Genomic DNA, 21,921 nt, shown 5'->3' with positions numbered 1-21,921 from the left:
CCCCCCCCCCCCCCCCCCCGCCCCCGTCGTCGGCAAAATACGCACTCACGTGTATGTGCGCTCGCACACACGGCCGGCAGCCCGGGGCCAGCCCCCGGTACCCCTCGAGGCCAGCCCGCGGAGCCGGCGGCGGTGACAGGCGCCGGCCCCCGCCGCCGCACGCAGCCCGGAGCGGGCAGGGGCCGTTCCCCCGCCGCCTCACATGTCTGCCGCAGCGAGCGCGGCGCACGCACCGCACAGAGGCAGGAACTGAGCACTCGAGCAAAAGACTTTTTTTTTTCGTCTCTTAAAAAAAAAAAAAAAAAAAAAATTGCTAGAAGTTTGCGCTTTTTTTTTTTTTTTTTTTTTTTTGGTATGTGTATGTGTGTGCAAACTTTCCCCAAAATGGCGGAAATTGGGAGATGATTATATTTTAAATATCTCTCGCACACAATCACACAAAGTGCAGGAGCGAAGGAAAATACAAACTCTCCGCTGCGCGCTGGAGAGGCCTTCGCACACGGGCAGCCACGGCACATTCAACCGGTATATCCCGGCAGCCGCCACCTCTCGCCGCTTCCGACCAAAAAACCCGGGGCTTTTTCGCACCCCACTCCGCTGCGCATTGCCCCCTCGCAGCTCGCACTTCTCCCCGTCCTTCAGCCTGTGCGAACAAAGAGCCGGGGTTGGGGAGGGGGGGCTCGGGTGGCAGCGAGCCCCCTCCCTCCGCTCCGCTACCTCCCCGCCCGGCGCTCACACGCACACGCACACCCGTGCCCCCCCTGCCGCTCCCCCCCCGCCGCCCGGCCGCGGCACCCGCATCACATTGTTCCCAACGGCGCGGCGGTGCCCCGTAAGTGTCATTAAATGGAGCCAACTGACAAGCTCATTGGTGGGGCAAGTCTGCAAAATGTCTCTCCCCTTCCCTTCCCCCTCCCTTCGGAACCCACTTCCCCCCCCCCCCCCAAACAAAACCCCCCCCCCACACACATTTCCACAGCTCCCTCCCCCGTACATATATATATACATATGTACATACACATACTTGCGTGCGTGCCTGTGTATGTATATAAATATTTAGCGCATATATATATATACATGTACTCCCTTCATGTGTTTGGGAAGAGAAAAAGAAATACCAGGCACCTCTCTCTTTCTTTTGTTCCTCTTTCACACTCGTACACTTATGATTTAGTGAGATCCCCGGTGTCTCGGCCGCTCCCCAGCCACTTGCGAGTCACTTGCCCACTTTCCCCGGCATTAACTTCCATCCTTTCTGCTCGAGGTGGTGGGGGAGAAGCCCCCCTCCCCTTCCCCAGATACGTTTCGTAAGGGAGGGAGAGGAGGTGCGTCTCTCCCTTTATCTCTCGCGCTCTCGCTAACTTTCATCCTCACCTAAGGGGAAAATTAAAACCCGTCACCAGCCTTTGCCATCGCGGCTCCCTACACGGCTTGCGGATCAGATCGGAACCCGCCGCTCCTTACCCCCCCAAATTCTCTCTTTCTCCGTCTCTCGAGTAGTCCTGACAAATATGGTCCAGGGCTGCGGGCACAGTGAGCATGCGCCCGCGGAGCCAGGGCTGGGGAAAGGGGAAACTGCCGCCGCCGCCGCCGCCGCGGCTCCTCTTCCTCCCTCGCCTGCGCTGCCGCTGCGCCCCGACCGCCCGCACCCGGCACCCGGCGATCGGCGGCAGGCATAGCCCTCACCCAAAACGCGGCCGCCGGCAAGGGCTCCGACGGAGGTGCATCCTCCCCCTGATTCACTGCCGACGCTGGAGGAATAATAAGGAGACTTGTGCAGCAGACGCGCGCTATTTTGGGCGCTTTCAAAAATAATGCCTTCTTGCACTTTTCGGGGAGGAGGGAGGTGCGGCCCTCGGGGGTCCCGCCAGGTGCTGCTGAGGTTGGGTGGTGGGCACCAGGGGACCGGGGTGAGCCTGTCTGTGGCTCTTGGCCCCATCCTCTGCATAGAAGAGACGTGGGGAGAGGCAGGACAGCTGGGTTCCAGTAAGGAAAGTGCGGGTCCTGCGGGAGAGGCGCTGCCCTGCGGTGCGGCCAGCGAGGGGACACCCGGGGTGGAAGTCTGAGGCCGGGCAGCGCGGAGCCAGGCTCCTTCTGCGCTCCCGAAGTACAGCATCCGTTCAGTACGGACACGGTCCTTGTGATGAGCCTCGTCTCATTTGCAACCTAGCCAGCTTACAAAATAAAACTAGTTTCAAATGTGCCACCTGCCTGAATCCTCTCCATCAGGGCCCTGTATTCTCAAGGAAAAATGCCATCCTCAGCATTAGTTCTCTGTCACTGGTTCAGAGAACAGTAAAAACTGAAGGCCCTTTTTGTTTCATGGGTTTATCCTGGATGGACTTCCTTCACCTGCAAGGAGGTCTGTTAGCAAAAGAACATTACGCAAGATAAACCTACATGAGGCCTAACTGGAGAAGAGGGAAGATGGAGGACTGCAATCAGATGTATATAAGATACTTTTAAAACTGTGTATACATATATATATGTAGTTTGAGGCAAAGAAGAAAACAACACAGAACACAATTATACTAATCCTAAATATTTTTTTCAGACTATATGCTATCTCCCTAAGATCACTCTGTCCTAAAGGCAAAAACTTGCAAAGTGAATTTTGAATTTTTAATAGTTTGGCTTATTATCTTATATCTCTTAAAACAACTCTAAAATCTCAATATGTCTTTTGTTAATCCCAGTAGAGATCAATGACCAAACTTTGGCTTGATTGTAAGTATGCTTCCTTCTACAATTATGCTGCCAACTTTGGCCAAAATTACTGGAACAGAAATAATAATAAATACTAATAGATAGCCAGGAATAAATATAAGTATCAGTAGAAGTAAATAGAAATAACAAGACTAAAGAAAACCTTTTTGCTATTATGGGTATATACTGTATTTGCAAATGATCCCCATGATGGGGACAACATTGCACTGGACACAGGATAGAGATGGGCCATTCTCTGACAGGACTTCCTAGTCTAAGCATCTGTTCAGTAGAGTATTTACTTCAGAATGTGTGTTAAAATATTTAAGAATCCAGCTGGACAACTCTGCTCCCTTTAACTATGCCCATGCTCAAAAAATTGAGACAACTAGGCTTTTACCGTACTGTCTTGACAGTTTCTATTTATTTAAATTATTTTTTTTCACAGCAGTGAAATGGGGCTCATGCCTAAATATTTGCAGGATCTGTGCCTAAGCAAAATACATTGTAGTTATTTTATGAGGAGCTATGATGAGATTCTCCCACCCCTTCAGCTGAAATGGCATTGCATATAGGCTGCAGTTTTCATCAATAAACATATGTTCATTAGAAACTAATTACAGAAAACAGTATTAACCTAATTGTAATAATCAGTGATAACATACACTTTAACTCTTCTAAAACACAAATGCAAAAAATAGTGAAGGATGAGAAAATTCCTACTTTCCACCAGTGAACTCTTAGTTGAGGAAATATATGTGTTAGAAACAAAGAATAAACTGTAACTGAAGTACTTCAGTGCTTTTTTGAAAATAATTTCATAATGTTGGGAAATGTTTTAAGTCAGATAGTTACCAAATAACTAGATCATTCTATTGTAACATTAAGTTGGCTGGTATTTAAAACTCTTTAGGATGCTCAACCTGTACTGATTATTCTCCAGACGATATTGATGTTTTGGGGGAGGGTGTAACATACCCTGTTACAAAAATACATTTCTAAGAATACAACTGATGAGTTATCTGCTGTTATTTTATTTATGCTTGAAAAATTTTGTCCCTTTCCTCTGAAAATCTTAAAAGGAAACATAGTCATAGGAGTATACCCCCTTACAGAAAATGATGACAGAGGTGGAAAATGATGTATATTGAAAAAGTGTATATTGATAACTGAAACCATGGATTTGAACCAGCACAAGCTGCTTTATTGTTTCAGTAGTTTCAAATGGATACTCTTTGGTTAAAATAAAAGGACCCGTGAAATTAGTAAAGGTACCTCTGTTGTTCTCTGTCTCTTCTTTGATCTTTGCCCTAATCATAATATGTTAGCTTGTGATGTATAATAAACCCATTATTTTGTCAATAGAAATTTATTGAATAAAAATAGATTAAACATTATTCAAATATGGTCTTTAAACAGTAGTTCTGTTGCCATTTTATTTAATACTAGACTTCCATCTGTATTCCAAAGGCAGAGATTTTTGAACACTTGTTTTCTATATGTAAGTATGGCATTTAATATGATTTTGGCAGTATGTTTAATGACAGATTTTGGAGTATCTAAATTTGGCCTCTCTCTGAGTATTCTTGTAACTCACTGAATAGGTGTTTGTGCTGTAGCCAAATACTGATTATTTTTCTAAGAGCATGTACATGAACATCCAAATACATGGCTTCCAAATTCCAAATCTTGAATACCATTTAAGGGGGTGAGAGCAAAGAAATATATGTTATCCATTCAGTTGGGTTCATACCGTTGTGTGATCTCAGCAAGTGTCTACATAAACTGAGAAAAAGAGAATCAGTATTTACATTTTACCAAATTCCTGACATTTTGGGGGTCTTGAGTTCTGCAATACAGATGAAGATACCTTAAAGCTGGTTTTATTAATAAAAAATAGCCTGCATGGGACATATTATCACTCTTTTTCTAGGAACATGTGCAGCTGATTGTGTGGCCTTTCTCACCAGTGACAGTCATCTGTCTACCATGTGATTCTTACCCAACCTGGAGGACAGGAATGAGGCTTGGGGGCAATCACTAGGAAAAATATTGTGTACATTATTATGTAAAACTCTAAGCCAAGAAAATGGAAGTGTGAAGGCTTTAAGAAACCGGGGATGAGGAGAGATGGTGTATGTGCTCATCTAGCAATAAAGGCAAGCAAATTGCAGACCATGTTGATTCCAGTTCTCCTCAACAGTGCTGTCTCCTTCTCTAGAGAACTTGATGTCCACACTGATGTGAAGGAATAATGACTCACTTATTATCAATAGAATTGACTGGTTTTGCCACTAATCCCAGAATAATTATCCAAGTTGATTCAGATGTTACACCAGAGTGCCAGTAATACTTCCTAGCTTGAAAATATGTGTGCCTGCCCTGGCCACATCCCAATTCCCTACCAGAGTGAGACTTGGGTGCACAATGGTCTTTTTTTCCTGGGAGAGAAACTCGAGCCTGAATACTTGAAGGAAACTGCAGCATTTTCCAGGCAGGCTTCAGCCCTATATGTACCTGGATACAGTCTAGGTGCAGCTTTGGGTAGCTTCTTTTTCCAAAATTAGGTGTTTTGAGGCATTGTAGAAGTAGGAGTTTCAAAGATTTCATCAAAGTTGCAAGACAACAAAGATGTCCAGAGGTGGTCTTCATCCTGAAGAAATTCAAAGCCAGATAGGGCAGTTATGGGATTGTCAGTGCCGAACTTAATCCAAAGCAATATTACCTATGAAAAGTTTCGGAAGCATTGAACCATCATAATGAATTGTAAAAGCAGAAAAAGTAATTTGTAAGAGTGGGTCAAGTGCAAATTAGTAATATTGATGAGGACTCTTGAGCCAGGAGAGGGCTGAAGTTAGAAGCTTGGATATATGGGTTGGACATTAGGGAAGGGCTTGGAGCATTGGTAAATCTTAAATCAGTTGAAGGAAGCAGAAGAGGGCACCATTTCGCGTGCAAGAGAGGAGAGGTACCAAGGTACAGCAGAGATTGTGCAATCTGGAATGGATGATACGTCAATGAATAAAGGTCCTGTGGGAGGGGAAAGGTGAGGGGAGTAGTAAAAGAGAGACCACAGAGGAGAAGTGGTGTGGAAAGAAGCAAACAGAGTGTAAGGGAGCAAGGAAGGAAAGGGGGAAGAAGGGAGGGAGCCTGTGTCAGGCAAAGATGGAAACAGCAGGAGATTTGCAGTCTTTAAAACTGGAGTTTACTACATGCAGTTTGAAGGGATAGTAATGAGCAATATCTTCATTATGAGTGGGAAAGAGGGCAACCACCACAGGGCTTTTTTTGATATAGAGCTGTATTCCTGCATGCTCTTTTCTAAGGTGTATGGCACACTCTACATATAAGGGCCATTATCATTTCCCTTAGTAAAAGGCTTTGACTCAAACTGTGCTTAAGATTACAACAGCCTTGCAGCAGAGCATTGCATTGGACAGCTTGTTCAGGCTGGATACTCCAGATTTGTCATCCAAAAGCTAGTAGTCAGTCTGAGAACTAAGGCTGTATTTTTAATAAGCACAAAGAAGGCAAGTTGATGAGGCAGCACAGGAACAAACATCACTCTGGGGAACAGGAACTGAATGAGAAACGGTTGCAGTCTGCACTCCTTAGGTGGAAAACAATTCTGTTGAAATAGGCAACAAAATCAGGGGTTATTTTAATAATTGTTTGTGGAATTTCTGGATCTATAACTGCTGCTGAAAAATGTCTAGAAGTGAATAAATAACTCATGTTGTGGGTCTGCTTGTATAGCAAAGCCTGACAGCATAGGGAAAAGAGGAGGAAGTCCCATCCAAGGTCCTTAAAACACAATGGCAGAGTGAGAACTTGCTCTAACTTGCTCTCCCTGGAGAGCAATAGAGAGTTTTTAGAGCAACATGTGTCAGACTTAGTGACTCACAATCACATGTGGACATTCCTAGTAAAATATAAATTGGTACAGCAGTAGATGAAGAGGAAAGAATCCCAAATATTGCTTATATTAGATGTAAGAGCAGATGACTCAAAGTATGCATGCAGACTCTTCTTTCTTTATTTTCAATCCTTTTTGTCTAATAGTGTGTTCCACCGAGTAAATAGCTCCCTTTTTTAAAAAAAAAAAAGATACTGATGATGTAAGACAGATCGCATATAACAGGCAATACATGCTTGATGTATGTGGGATAATGCACAGGTTCACACTGAGCAAAGAGATTTTTCCTTTTACACCGGCTAATGCAAAAGCCTGATGCCAACTCTTAAAGGCAGTAGAAGGAAACTAGAAATCAGCTAGGCTGCAGGAAACATTGAATGAAGCTTTTTTGGACGTTGAGAAGAGGTTTTCCTTACCTGAGAATTCAGAGTTAGGATTGCAGCAGAATGGGTATTCACTAGGCCTACCAAATATGACTGCAATTGAAGCAACAGACAAAGCATCTCCTTTTTGCTGTTAGGTCCAACATCCCTTGTAGAACAAGATGAGTCTTTTATAACATTTTTCCAGTGATATTGTGTCAGGTGGATATGCAGCAATAGCATTCCCGTCTTTGACAAGCAACAGAGAATATTAATGGGACCTGTTTTTGAGACTGACAACGAATGGATTATTCAGAATCTGAGAAATTTATATGTCATTGGCAATGATCCTGATTCATCAGGCTTTGCGGAGTCAACTCGTACAATTCCTGGTCTGGAATAGTGGGCATTGTGCTATCAATATATCCATATATGTAAATAGTAAATGTAATGTAAGTGTACATGTAAGTGTAAATTGTGGCTTCAGTAAGTGACGGGGAGTTTTTGTACTGGACTTTTAAACTATGCGCTAACTCCTCATGCTAGGAAATCAATCTGCCAAAATCTCATTTATTATCTAGAAAATAATTATGAGTGTGAATTAATATTCTTAGTAAAATAATTACACACAATAGTAAGAGGTGGGAGTACCTGTTTGCTGTAGAATTCAAGGTTTGACAAACACATTTCAATGGAGAACTCAGTCTCCTGTCTACCACAACAAAGCAGACAGGATATTCTTTTTGCTCTGAGTACTGAACTCTATACGTTATTAGTCCGTGCAGGCTAATGCCTATTTGTGGAAGAACCACTTTGTATTGGTTTACATTTACAGTTTCCCACAACAGGATTTGATTTCAATATCCAATGATAATAGAACTGATGCGTGCTCTTAAGCTTTCAAGAGGAACAGAACTTCAAAAAGAATACTTTTGCTGAAACTAGTTCATTTTCACTTATTCCAAGATAAGCTTCACATAACGCTTTGCATCAAGCCCTCCTAACTTCTTACCCCTCAGGAAATTCTTTGCAAATCGAAATCCTCTGTGGCTTAAATTTTAGAAAGAAGATGATGTAATATAGAAACATCAACTGTATAATCGTTAATATTATTATAGTATTGTACTGAGAAGCATGTCTACCCTTTTCTACCTAACCTCCAAATACTTAAACTGGAAAAATTAATCTTAGACTAAAGGACTTTTAGATTTGCAGTGCACAAATACTGCATTTAAGGGTGTTGGCAAGTTCCCAGGGAACATTTAAAAGTTGTAAGTATCCAAGAAAGCACAGAAGAACTTTGAGATCATTGGCTAAAAACCAACAATGGACTTCTCTGGCTGCAAAGAGTAAGTCTCTTCCCCTCACACCAGTCCTCTGAGTAAACATAGATATAACTAGTAATTTCATAAATATTCAATCATCCTGAAAACACCGTGCATATTTTTCACTTTATTCACAGAAATAACGGCAGTGATGATGATGTGTAAGTGTACTGCTAGTACACAAACCTCACCTAGGGGCTGTTCTAAGGGACTAACTTATGGTGTCTCTCTTAAGTACTGAGTTTGGAGCTAAGGCTTCATAGAAAGTCAGTGGATGAATGTTCCTCAGAGTGGGATTCAAACATGTACATCAAAAAGTTTATTGCTTTTATTAAGTATGCAGTGAATTCAGATATGCACCTTACATTACAGACTATGTGAATATCTGAATTGCAATTCTCAGTTCAGAAATTTTTGCCAAAAACTGTCTGCTGTATGATGATGATCTCTTTCCATTCATAATACTTCTGACTTCATGTGTTTTGGATGAGATAGTTCTGAGCATCAATCCAATGAAAAAGAGATATAAATGTATCGTAATGAGCAAGAAGAGTATATACTCTCTCTCTATATTTATTTATTTATTTATATTAAACTACTTAATCTTTCGGTAAATTACGAGGTTGCTCTTCTTTATGGAATGTAAGCCAAGTTTCAGCTGGAACAAATAATTGAGTTATATAAGGACACATAAAAATAGACTGACCCACATCTATAACAACAGGATCATATTATAATAAAATGCTATTTCTTGTATAATTTACTGAAGGCAGAAAGCACCTATATAAATGGACTTCTATAAAGAAAGCCATGTTATATTTGGCCTATATTAGGCATCCATGGAGCTCTGCAATATGTTGGGTTACAATCACGTGAGCCAAAATGTGAACAGTTTTTCTTCCTGGTGCAACACCGTTCTGTAGGGAAGTTGGGTATCCAGTTCTGAGTATAAAGATTTGCATTAATATCAGAAGATTGATATAAGATGACATGGTCTAAGAAGAAGAAGAAGCTGCATACAAAAATATTATGCAAAATTAAGATTTTTTTTATTTCTGGAATAGGCCACAGTGCTGTACAGTTTTGTTTAGGTTCCTACAACCCATCTAGTGAGCACAGTTCTGCACAAATCAGGGAATCTGCAGCTGCAGATTTAAATCGGGCAAGAAACATTATATAAACTTACTGCACATGCTGCTTCACCTGCTGTAATAGCTAATATGTCAAGACATGCTTACAGAAACAGACACGTGCATATGTGCATGGCAGACAAGGTAGATTCTCAGCTGGAATTCAAACCAATGTGCATTTACAACTGCTGTTGCCCCCCCTCTCTTGCACAGCTTGAAAATTCACAACCTGATATGGTATATTCCAAATATTTTAAGTTGTAGTTCTCTTCAAAGCTAAAAAATGGAAGTATAACATGGTAATTGTGAATATTTAATACTTTACAATACCCACAGTCTAATTTTATCAAGAAATATATGTTCCTAAACCAAAAAACTGTGTACAACAAGAACACCTTTCTTTAACTATAGCTGGCATTACTGGTGCCCAAAGCCAACTTGTGAATGCTTAACACTTAGTTAACTCAGAATTAGTTTTCTTCACAGTAAGAGCATGATGTACTCCAAAGTAATGAATATTTCCATGCCATTTTCTATTTCAAATGCTTAATTTTATTGTCTATAGCATTTATTTATTTACAATGTCACAAAAATCCTTTCACAACAGGCAAAATTTCCCTACTATTCTTTCATAACTATTCACTAGTACCCTAATAGGTGAAAAATAAATGTTGGTAAAAGCTAAGCATGGAAAATTTCAGCCTAAAATATTTCTTGAAGTAATGAGTGACTGAAAATAGGGAATTAGAATGAAAATCATTTCTAACTTCGTTGCATCTCCTTGTACCTCTAATGTAGAGTTCATAATATGAGGCAGGAGGGGGCAGGAGCAAGTGTTTCTGCAGCCTAGATCTGGTTGTTTCACCAATAACACAAACATCTAACCAATCAGGTATAGCATTGAAATGGCAAAACCTGGCCTTCTTTTGCACTGGTTAGCCTCTCTGCATTAAAAAAGATGTAAAAGTAGCCACTTGAGGCAAACTAAGGCTCCAGTTGCCACCTGAGCTTAGCCGAGAGAGAGCTTCATTTCAGCATGCGTTGACTCAGACGTATTTCAGTTGACTGTTAATTAGAGCCAAACCCAAGCATTCTCCATGATATAGAGCCCAGTTCTCTTAAAACTAGTCTAGACCACAAGGTCATCTTGCACTGGCTATTGAAGAACCATCCAAATAATTTTTTCTTGCTTCTGTATCAAAGTGGACTGAATTAAAAAAGAATTCTACATCAGAAATTTGCAGTAGTTCAGGATCAGTCAGATATGTAGTAAATCAGTTCTGCATAATAACTGATGATTTCTCCAGATAGCACATATGATCAGATAGACCCAGAAATCATGCCATTATTTCAAGTACTTAGTGGGTTAGAGAGCAATGTTGATGTTTTAAACTAAATGCAACACTATAGTCAAGAGGACCCTGATCCCTCAAACAATGTGGCTGCCTTATTCTCTGTGTATCTGTGTGAGATTGCAACAGTGATCATTATATATGTTTTTGAAATTAGGTAAAATAAAAAATTAGAAGATAAAATGCACTTGTAAACCCGCTCAGTGGCTGGTCAGCCAAAAGCCCAGAGAGATCAATAGGATAGTAATTCCAATTGGGAACTGGGCTCAAAAAACCTTTATACCATTTTGAAAATTTTGCTCAAGTCTAAAAATGATTGAGTATTTCTGGAGCCAAAGCTTCATGGGTTTAGTGGATCATGTGTTTATACATTGGAACTTTAGGATCTGAAAATACCTCTGACATTGTGAATGTTAAGAAAAATTAAAATCATTGTATTTTACATATGCTTGGCATCAGGAAAGACTGATCTATGAGACCAAATATAAGCTACGTGAATTAAAACAACTAAACCAAGTTACAATTGTATTTGTATGAAACTTCTGTGTGTAACCCTTTCTACAGACTGCAGTGACCAGTACAGATTCATCTGATCTTATATATCTGATCTTTCCTGTTGGATTCAATGGCTTTGTGAAACCTTAACTAACAACTTTCTAAAAGGAAACATCTGAACAACTGACCTGTAAGCAAAGTTAGAATTCTGTGGACAGATTTGTCTTACAAGGGTATACCATTCATTGAACTGATTTAAAATTTGCCTGCAATTAATTCCATACCTGGAAACTGGAAAACATAGGAAATCTAGTTTAAAAGCATAGTTTTCAAATTGCAGAAGAGAGGAATTCAATTGCTCAAACCTGAATTGAAGTCTCAATAGGTGTTTGCAAATTATTTCTTTGTTTGTGTAAGGATGGCCATTCAACAGCAGGGGTATAAGGTTGCAGATCACATAATAAAAATTTAATTTCCTTTCCTTAATCTGTTCTCAGCTTCCAAATGTTCTGGGGCTCTCAGCTCAAGTGTTCCTTTGATGGTCACCCCTAAAAAGCTCACCCAGTGTGATGCAGTGTTATGGCAGCCCTGGCAACTTGCAGTGACTTCACACAACTGTGCAGCCTGTGAGAGAGCAGCTGAGGTTCACCCAGGTCTGGAATGCACAGCTGGGAGATTTCCCCAGCTCCAGTAATAGCTCCCATCCCCACTCATCCACCCCCGTCACTCCAATCCAATGTAACCAAAGAGATCCTGTAGACTCAGATGGCAAATTTAAAATGTCTCTGTCATCCGCATATAAAAACCTCTGTGGGCCGCAAATAGCACATTGGGGATGGGTAAATAAGTAACTCATTCAAAGATTTCCCTTTTGACTTCTGAACTTAGCTTTTTACAGCAATTCTTCTGCCAAGTAATTATTCCCAGCAAGCAGGGTCACAAAGAAGAAAGAAGTTCTTGATAAACAAATTGACAAGAATCACTGCTTCCTGACAAAACCAAACATGTCCCATGCCCCTCTGGCAGTCCAAAGACACGATGCCTTGACTGTGAGGATATGAATCACTTGGTCTTTTACAAGCAAGCAAGAAAGAGTAATGTCCACAGATCCAAGGTGCAGGAAGTATTGGTGTTCTTGGACTCAGTAGAGTCTGAGCAGTGAGCTCTTCCTGGTGACTCTCCAGCCAGCTCTTCATTGCTGCCATAGGAAAAAATATCAAAGGAGTCACGCAGGACATTTTGCAGTAACATGTGCTGGATGGGGATTCATTAGATTCTTTGAAAATTTGGATTATATCGTTCAGATATCTTGAGTTAAAAAAGTCATATGAGTCTTGACAAGTAGCTTAAAAATCAGCAGTTCTGATCTTCAAGATGAGAAAACATTTCACTTTTTCAATATGATAATTGTTCACTTCTATGTATGGAAGCTGAATTAAAAAAAAACTCTCAAGTTTGACCTGTCTGGAATAACTACTAAGGAACCTGGAGCTAGGTGAGTGACGAGCAGTCTAAATTAAAACAGATAGGAATATGAACTTATCATTGCCCTGTGCAGGGCTGGGAGTTGGACTTGATGATCCTTGTGGGTCCCTTCCAACTCTACATAGTCTGTGATTCTGTGGTAAGTATTACATGTATAAGAATATGTAACAGTTTTCATATATATCAATATACACCTTAATTTTTGCAAACTGTTGGGAAGGTGGACCTTAGCCTTGAGTAATTCTGTGAGGATGGTAAAAAGCATTTAGAAGACATTTTTGATGCATACATTTTTGTTTGAATATTCTTCATCTTTTTAAACACAAAGCTTGAAGTTGCTTTGAGGTTTGGCACCTTGGAAGTTACTCCACTGGAGCCAATTAACACACAATGCTTGTGACTGTATATAGTGTAATTGGATCTGATAGCACAGTCTGTAGTGAAGATGTCCCAACATTTCTCACTTCAAGACACCTCTTATCGTTACTTTGTCAAAGGGTTTTAACTGACAAATTTCTTACCAGGTGCTCTTCCTTAGCATTATTTTCTTGTTTGTTTCTTCATTTACAGATAAAATATTGTAAGCTTTTATGAGGACAGGGCTAGACAAAAAGTGTGTTATGTTGCCAGAGCTGAAAATGCTGTAGGTTTTTACATTGAAAGTTTTACTCCATCCAGTTATTGAAGTAAAAATATTAAACTTGACAGGAGTGGAGGTGCCTTACGCTAAAGAATTATTCAAGGCTACTCCTCTTAAAACCTATCTACATTTGAAAAATTCCATTGTGCCAGGGTTCAGAAAAGACTAGCTAGATATTTAGCTGAAAACTCTGAAGAGTCTGTCTCTGCTGTGGACCTGCTCAAGGCTCCAGAGACTTAATTGTTCATGCGATTATAGCCAACCTCCACAAAATGTGTGCCTCTCAGGGACATTTCTATTGACAGAGTGCAGAAGAGAAAACAAATTAATTTGAATGCAGTGTAGACAAAAGTGAAATTTAGGAGTTTGTGATTATATACATGGAGAAAGAAAGGAAAGGGGTGTGATGAGTGAGAGGGTGGGACCATGAATAGCCATGTGTATATACAGGAGACTGGGACTGGGAGCTTGTGTGGAAGATGAGGTTAAAAGGATGACAAACAACCTAGGGGAACAAAGGAAGAGAACTGAGGTTAGCTGAGCAAAGTGACCAGGACAATATGTGAAAAGAATTAGATGAAGATTTCAAGGAATGGGGACAAAAATTAACACCAGCCATACCATGGGTTAGATAGTGCAAGAGGGCTTTCTGGTAGCCTGGGAGCTGGTCAGTGTTTAAGCTGAACTATTGAGGTAGGTAAGAAGACAAAATGTAAAAGGCATGAAGAAGACTGTGAATGAGAGTCAAAAAACATTTTAAAGGTGCAATGCAAGGTTAAATGCAAACTTTTAACACATAGGAAATGCCGGCATTGACACTGCTTTTGAAACTTTAATTTGAACCCTTGGGCACAAGCACAATGATACACTCTTGTGGCATGATGATAGACTATTTCTTCTACAGAAATCCAGCCTTACTCAGGGAACCCCATTATAAGAAATCTCCTCTGGGTTTCCACAAGGTTATATATTGAAGGTTACAAAACTCCTGCTTCATTGAGTCTGGCAGCCAGAAGGTGTGAAATGCATTAAGCAGTGGATTGCTAGAAGGGAAGCCACGTGCATGGAGATGCTGAAAATTAGGTTCCTTCTTTTCTTCCAACAGTTATCATATGATACTAAACAAGTAATTTCCAAATGGCCACTAATTTCACATTTTCAGAGAGCTACCCAGAGATGTGAGATCTAGTTTGAAATAGTGTTGGCTAGTCATAGCTGAATTCTGCTGGAATAATGCTTCAGGCATAAGGACTTGAAAAGTTGGGTCCTTGGTACGTTGGACAGTGAATATTACAGAATAGGTTTGGCTTTCCCGTTCTATGGCAGTTAATGCTTCTCACCTCAAACCGATCTTCAGGTACAGATGTTCCTCCAAATAGAGAAGCAGAATTAATTCTTTGTTCCAAAATTGATTTCAACTTGAATACTTCAATAAACAACTCTCTTATTTATGCAAAACTACATGGCTTTGTTTGTTTCAACTTGAACATTTAGTTCAGTCCTACAGGGCTTTTGGCACTCTTTTGGTTAGCTTGTGATTCATCTCATGCAAGGAGTCAACTATGTTCTTGAATTAAATACATAAGGAGAAAAAAAAGTAATAGTTTTGGAATGAGAAAGCCACTGTATCTTGCATTTACTGAATAAAAACCTATGTGGTTAAGCTTTGTAACTAAAATAGAACCTCCACTTTTGGACAGAAACTGGACTACAATTTGAAGTTACAGTAGAATATTGTATAAACAAATTAATTTAAATGGAACGATAGTCTGAATATTGTATTAATTTTATTTTCCAACTCAAGAAACACAGACTGTGATTCTCTCGTACCAAGTAGAGTTCATTAAATGACAGCTAATGTAGGAAGTTACAGAGCCAAAAATGTGCGGTAGAATAGGAATATTTTTTGTAGTAATATGGGAGGATGAAATTCAGAGGAGTGTTTTATATCTTTTAGTGAGTCAGGTTTCACATACTGAGATGAGTGCCTAACAGCAGAACAGTTTGCTGCGTAACTTCTCAGGCTAGAGGACTGAAAGCAAAGGGTTACATGAGGGAAACCATAAGCATGCTTGGTTCAGCTGAAATCAAACTCAGGGCATTCCTAGTCCTGGAGGGGTGTTTACAGCTCATGATGTTGTAATAAGAAAAAAACCAACAAACCAAAACAAAAAGAAATTCAGACACAAATAACTGCATCAGAACTGCAGATAGCACAGACAAATTTAAATTTATTACTCACTAAGAGTATTAAATGATGGAAACTTCAGATAGAATCGGTCATTGGTGTGTGTAATATTATTTTCCTTTTTCTTTTTTTTCCTGTTGTGGACATATGCACTGTGGCACCTTGCATTAAGAGATCTCATATCGCCTTCCCCCAACCCAAACATTCAGAAAATATTGTTCTCCCACATAACTGTAGACTGATGGCAGAGGCACAGGAAAGCTCAGGGCTCCTAAATTCCCCAAAGAAAGTTTAAGGAAGAAAAAAGAAAATTCCTGAGACCCTGTTCTGTTTCCTAACACAACTGTTCTCATAGCAGAGACAATCCCTTCTCTTCTAAAGAGGTCACTCAAAAAGAAGGAATGTTTTTTGCTATTTTAAATGTGTACGAGGATGTATGCTCACAGTTTCAAAAAAAATTCCTTTTTCATAGGAAAAGTTAACAATCTGTTACAGAAAAATGACTTCAATCTTCTAGGTTGTGAGAACGTTACTGAATTTGGACTACAGATTTAAAATATTGCAGGAGCTTTCTCTAAGCAATTTTCCTTCAAGTAAGACAATATCTTGTGCTGAAAAAAGTTCATGAGATTAAAATCAGAGACACTAAATAGTTTTTTAAACATTCATTTAATTTTATTTAAAAGAGCCACTTTAAACCATAAAAGAGATGATTTAAGGTGAGAACTGTGTTCCCTTACCTTCTATATGAAAGAAAAGTCGATGGAGGGGCTAAATTTTCAAAAGTAATTCATTTGCAAGGAAAAACTCATAACTGTATATTCAGATCGATGGTCTGGCATTTTGGCTACAAAAATTGAAAACATTGTTTTCAGTGTTGCAATAAGGTGACCTTGCAAGTTCCAGCACCTATGATCTTTTGTTTTCACAGCCCATGGCCAGAAGGAGTCATTAGACCCTGTAGTTTTACATCCTGTAGGATACAATTAGGTTTCAGTCAGACATGTTACTGTATTACATTCAAAATTAAGCTATTAAGTTAGATGAATAATGTTCCAATGCCCAAAAAAGTAAGAGATTTGTTAGCCACAGTCAAAAAACAGGATACAGAAGGTAACACTTGTGCCCAAGGCCATGGCAAGAGCTGACAGCCCAGTAGGTGATGTGATCTCAGAAGACGAACCGCACTTTGCATAGCAGAGGAAGAAAAAGTCCTCTCCAGTCCTTGGCAAATCTAAGGTGGTTATTTCTTTCCACCTATGAAATGAGTGAAAATCTACATATATAGGAAGGACACACTGAGCGTGACAATAGAAGCAGGAATCGTCAGCACAGCCTTAAAGCATGAATTTGTTCTGCTGAGGTCCCATATCCAGGTGTGGTTGATCTCTGGTACTTAAGAGGAATATCAAAAGACTTAGGATAATAACTTGCTTACATGTTGCTAATTGTTCATGAGGCAGAAAAATGCCATGCTGATTCTTGCTGGTGAATAACTAATGGCCCTATGCATGAGATCCCATTGCAATGATTTCTTTACTACATAGTTGAACTTTAACAAGCATGCTGAGGGTGATGCCTACACTATCCCTGAGGCCTGTAGAGGGTGGCAATAAACATCACTTCGCTGGACACAGACTTAGTAAAACTGGAGGGAACTGCACACCTATGCACTCAGCTCAGTGGACCTACTATACTTTTTCTCAGGAACTGGATTAAAGCAAATCTTTTTAGCCTGAACCTTGCTTGAGGTTCTGACGTGTCCTAAACCCTCTGCCTATTTTTAAAAACTGCCAATTTGCCACACCAATTGAAATTAAATCAGAACTCTAATTTTATTTTTGATAGCATACCACCAGTAAACTAAGTTAGTTCTAAAAAGAAATTGCAAGTCTGAATTGCCAGCCTATTTCCATAAGAAAATGACAGTACAACTGCCGATCCTTTGTCTTTAAAAACTGTTAAATCTCAAACAAGCTAATTCACAAAATAAATAGGTGAAAACTCAGATTTCAAAAAAAACCTAATCAAGATGGATACTAACATCAGTTAATGACACACCAAGGGCATAATATTTAGGTATACATTTATATATATGTACATCTGAAATGTAAGAAAGTAAAATAAAACAAGCGAGATAGTTTTGGGCTAACTCTTGCTTTTAAAAGGAATCTGTTTCTGACAGTTGATGTCAGACCAATGAACAATAGAGAAGTATACTAACAGACAGAAGGCCTATGCCAATTGTTTTTAATGTAGGATCACAACATATTTTCTTGCATTATGATAGCAACAGTGAAGTGGTACTGGTGTGAAACTGATAAAAATAAGATCTTGAGGATGTTGATGTGTTAATGAATTTTTATAAGTGACCACAAATAGCACTTGTGAATGGAAATGTGCAGCATCTACTTAGAAAATTCAGCCACTATTACAATATTGTGAGGGGGAAAGGATAACATCATAAGAAGTCCCACCCCTAGCTGAGGCTCTGTGTGAACTGATGGATGCAAAATTCCCTAAACTGAAGATTTGTGGCACATGAAGGATTGGGCACTGTAAAATGTGAGCATTCACACAGGTCCTGTACAACTGGGCACATACGAAAAGGGATTTTGATTTTCAAGTCTCCTTTGTCTCTGTCGGTATGTGCCACTCCCTATCTCTTGAGTCCCATGGAACATACCTGGTACCTAAAACTGAATGATGGGCCTGAACTCTTGCATTTTGCCTGTGTGATGTGAAGTTAAAAGGCTTAGTACAACAGACTTGATTTAAACAAGCAAACAGAAACAAATATTATATTTACTTACTGTAGGCGCTTTCAGAACCTAAGGGTAAAGAGCCATCTGTTTCTCTGGTGTAATTCCACTGGTTTCAACGGAATCAGGGCAGGATAAATTTGATGCAATATGTTCACCTGGTCACCTAGCACACAGCAGAGATGTTCCCTTTGTGTGGAAGGCTGCACACAATCAGTTTGCCATCTAGTGGCAACTATTTTGAACACAGACAGCACTTTAAACCAGTATGTGATTATTTTAAATAGCTGGGTGTACTAAATCAGCTCAGGTGTATGAAAACACACATCGTCAAGGAAAAATATTTTGAAGCCTCAAAGGATAACTGCATATATACCCAGCATTGTGCATTCAGACAGGAAAAATGTCAAGCTGTCTAACAAAAACATTTCCAGTTGCGCTAATACTTTCTGTACAGCATGACTGGATATGTATCACCTGTAGTGTTTTAGATAAAAGAAGATGTAACAACATACTGATGATTAGACACCTTCTAATTCACCCATCTCCTGCTCCTGTCAGTCTCTCTCTGGGATAAAAAGAAATGCTATTACTGAAAATTCTACATAGCCAAACTGTGGCCCTACCTGAGCAGTCTCATGACTGGAACTGCAACTGTTCATGTGGGAAAAGCAATGATGTGGCCAAGTCAGATTGTTTGCATTAAGGTTATGAGTTACTAATAGAAAGGCTACTCACAGCTAGAGATCATATGCCATAGCTACCCAAATCAGCTACCAGAGTCTGCTCAGGAAATGCAAAAAAGATGTACTTTTTGGTGGTGGGTGGCCTGGTAGTACTTATGCATTTATGTGAGTGGGTTTATTTTCCCTATTTTTAGTGTTCCTTTGGCTGTTCTTAAAAGTAACTGGACATCTATCTGCTTGTAATACTTAAATGATCTTTGTTACTATACTATTCCTTGCTTGACTATTATTACCATGTGTACCATAACACAGGAAATGTACCTGACACAGAAAAATGCTATTATCTTTTTATAATTGATTCAAACTCAAAGTGGCAAAGACTTCTACCCTGCCTTCTGCACAAGGATTTCCATAAATTTCATAAGAACCTCAAAACTCCATCAAAACCAGCGTCAGATTACAATGTCCCTAGACCTGATTTTAGGATAGTAAAAAAATGAGTCCTGCATGTCTAAAGTCTACTGGGAGCCATTTCCATAATGATGGAGATTAAATACTTGAGAGCCAATTGATGTCAGTCAGTCTAGAAGACATGCCAATAGCTAGCAGTAGCTAACATCAGTGAATGACAGGAACCAGAGAATGACAAAAGCTCAGCTATGAACACAGGTCCTCCAGTTTTAGAGTATCCTGAATGGGAAGGGGAATCCCCCAAATGCTGGAAAGTTGAGCAATGGGATGGGAAAAATTGGATTTAGAGAAGATTTTAGGCTGCTGAAATTCATATTAGGATGTCATTAGCTCTTATCCTGCAGAAAACTGTTTAATAATGAAATCTATTAAACTGGAGCTGTACTAAAGAGCTGTCGAAATACATTTTGGAGATGTCATAAATACAATTTTGCTTATTTGTTTTCTGACAAATATCAGCTGGATCTAATGTCAGAGGAGCAGTAAAATTGAGTAAAAATTCTTCAGATGACAAAATTTATCAGGTTTCAGAGCTTAATGATATGTCTGCTTACACTGTAGTAGTCAAAATATAAATATACACAGACTTTTCACTTAGTTACTGAATGCATCTGTACTCAATCTCCTATTCAGTGATCACAGAAAATTGCTCAATTTATTGAAAATATACTTTACTCTCATTTGCAAACCTAGTTGTGATAAAGTGACTTGCATTCTGTTCTGGGCCATGAATCATACTCACAAGAGTTAATTAAAGTTCTAATGGCAGGGTCAACGAGGTCAAGTGAATGAGTTTGTCTATATGTAATTAGGGCAGAATGAAAGATAATGAAGTTCAACAGGTGTAACCAAGAGCAGAAGCTGTCTATCGTATTAAAGTGCTTGACTTGAAGATTCGAAATTGGTTTTGAGTAAAAAGTTGGGAAAAATATCTTTTTACCTGTAAATCAAAGAAATTTTTCTCTAGAAATGACAGGTCTGAAAACAGACAATGTCCCAGTGCCATCTTTATTCTCATTTTCAAACCTGCTGAACTCAAGCATGTGAATAATGCAACTGTTTCAACAACACACATTTTTATTTTCTAGGCAAATGCAGTGTATCTATGACTGCAGAAAAATCAAGATAAATGAGAAAATTTTGTAGATGGAAATTCACCCAGGATGTGGTTTATTCCACATCAGATCAGTTTTAGAATTCTTGTATTTTCTCATATTAGAAGGATGAGTTCAAACTAAAGATGGCAAATAACAAAAATCATGAATTTGTGGCGCTTTTCAATCTAATAAGAAAATACATAATTTATCCTTACTTCTCTATACAGGCATCTCTTGCTGACAAGCTTGCTCTTTCTAAAACAATCACTTTCCTCAAGTACAGATAAACAGAAAAACATACTCCATGAACAGGACAAAATGCATGCAGAATAATTTACTGCATAATCCCAAGGACTTAGTGAAAAAGCACTGAGGCAGGTTTATTTAAACTCTCTCTTTAGACAGCGAAGGGAAAGGTGTGAGCATGTAAGTGTCCCAATAGTCCTTCCCCAGCAATCCCTCAGCTGTATATTAACACATTTATGATAGCTATTGGCAGTGCAAATTTCTTTCTGCTACTTTGCCCACACTGGAATCAGCCCTTCAATCAGAAGGTACACTTCTGCAAATGAAAAAGGAGTCCAGTTTCCACGCCCAATCAATCCTGGTATCTCTCCTAAGAGCCCCAGAAAGAGATGGTTAATTAGTGCCATGTATTACTGTGCTGGGGACACCTGCCTGCAGTGAACAAAAATGAGACCATTAGGTCATTTTGTAGAGGCTTTACAGTTACATCTATCCCAGTAAATTAAAACAGTGACTGGGAACATTCCTGGGAAGAGAAATGGGGTTGCACATTGAATTAAATGGTGTCAGGAAAGGTTCTTGCCTGTGCTGGCTCGCACAGCTGTGGAGGATGGCACACGCCTTGGTCATGCTCTTCAGGCAGCTTGTGGGCAACCACTCTGTCTGGTGGAGTGAGGACACACCAGCCATGCCACGTCACATGGCCCAGGAGCATCCAGGGCACTTTTATGTTACCAGTATACACATAGTGTGTGTTTACTTGTTAAAGCTTTCACATAACATTTAAAATTTATAACCGAATCAATCATAAAATAGATAATCCCAGGCCCATCAAGGAAAACCACTGATCCAACTCTACAAGACCAGAGGAGTACTGACATACAATGGCAGGCAGGAACACAAATTACATCTTCCTGAGGAGCAAACACCTTCCAGGTTTTTATCAGGAAAGGCTCAGCTCCTTTGCTCCTTTGTGAAACCCATCAAGATGAGTCACTGGGAGCTTCTCTCTGGATCACCTTTCAGGCTGAGGGAGTGGGACACAGTATGGGATGCAGGG

The 21,921-nt window shown here is 39.8% G+C and overlaps 1 protein-coding gene across 4 annotated transcripts in view; it reads right to left on the bottom strand.

The window, feature by feature from the left end:
* Positions 1-1,541, bottom strand: part of L3MBTL3 (L3MBTL3, histone methyl-lysine binding protein) — a 77,245-nt gene extending 75,704 nt beyond the window's left edge. Inside the window, exon 1 of one of the 4 annotated variants that reach the window (XM_027633923.1) lies at positions 1,465-1,541. In XM_027633923.1, coding sequence (XP_027489724.1) covers positions 1,465-1,541 — 77 coding nt within the window. Of the gene's footprint in view, positions 1-45; positions 137-1,374 lie in introns of those variants that run through there. The other 3 variants (XM_027633925.1, XM_027633924.1, XM_027633926.1) reach the window with 3 other exon arrangements.
* Between the last annotated feature and the right edge of the window lie 20,380 nt (positions 1,542-21,921).

This window comes from Corapipo altera, unplaced genomic scaffold, assembly GCF_003945725.1.
Source record: "Corapipo altera isolate COAL_440 unplaced genomic scaffold, ASM394572v1 2b, whole genome shotgun sequence".
In the NCBI taxonomy this organism is placed as follows: Eukaryota; Metazoa; Chordata; class Aves; order Passeriformes; family Pipridae; genus Corapipo; species Corapipo altera.
The sequence above is the reverse complement of the archived record's forward strand: the minus strand, read 5'-3'. Positions and strand labels throughout refer to the sequence as shown.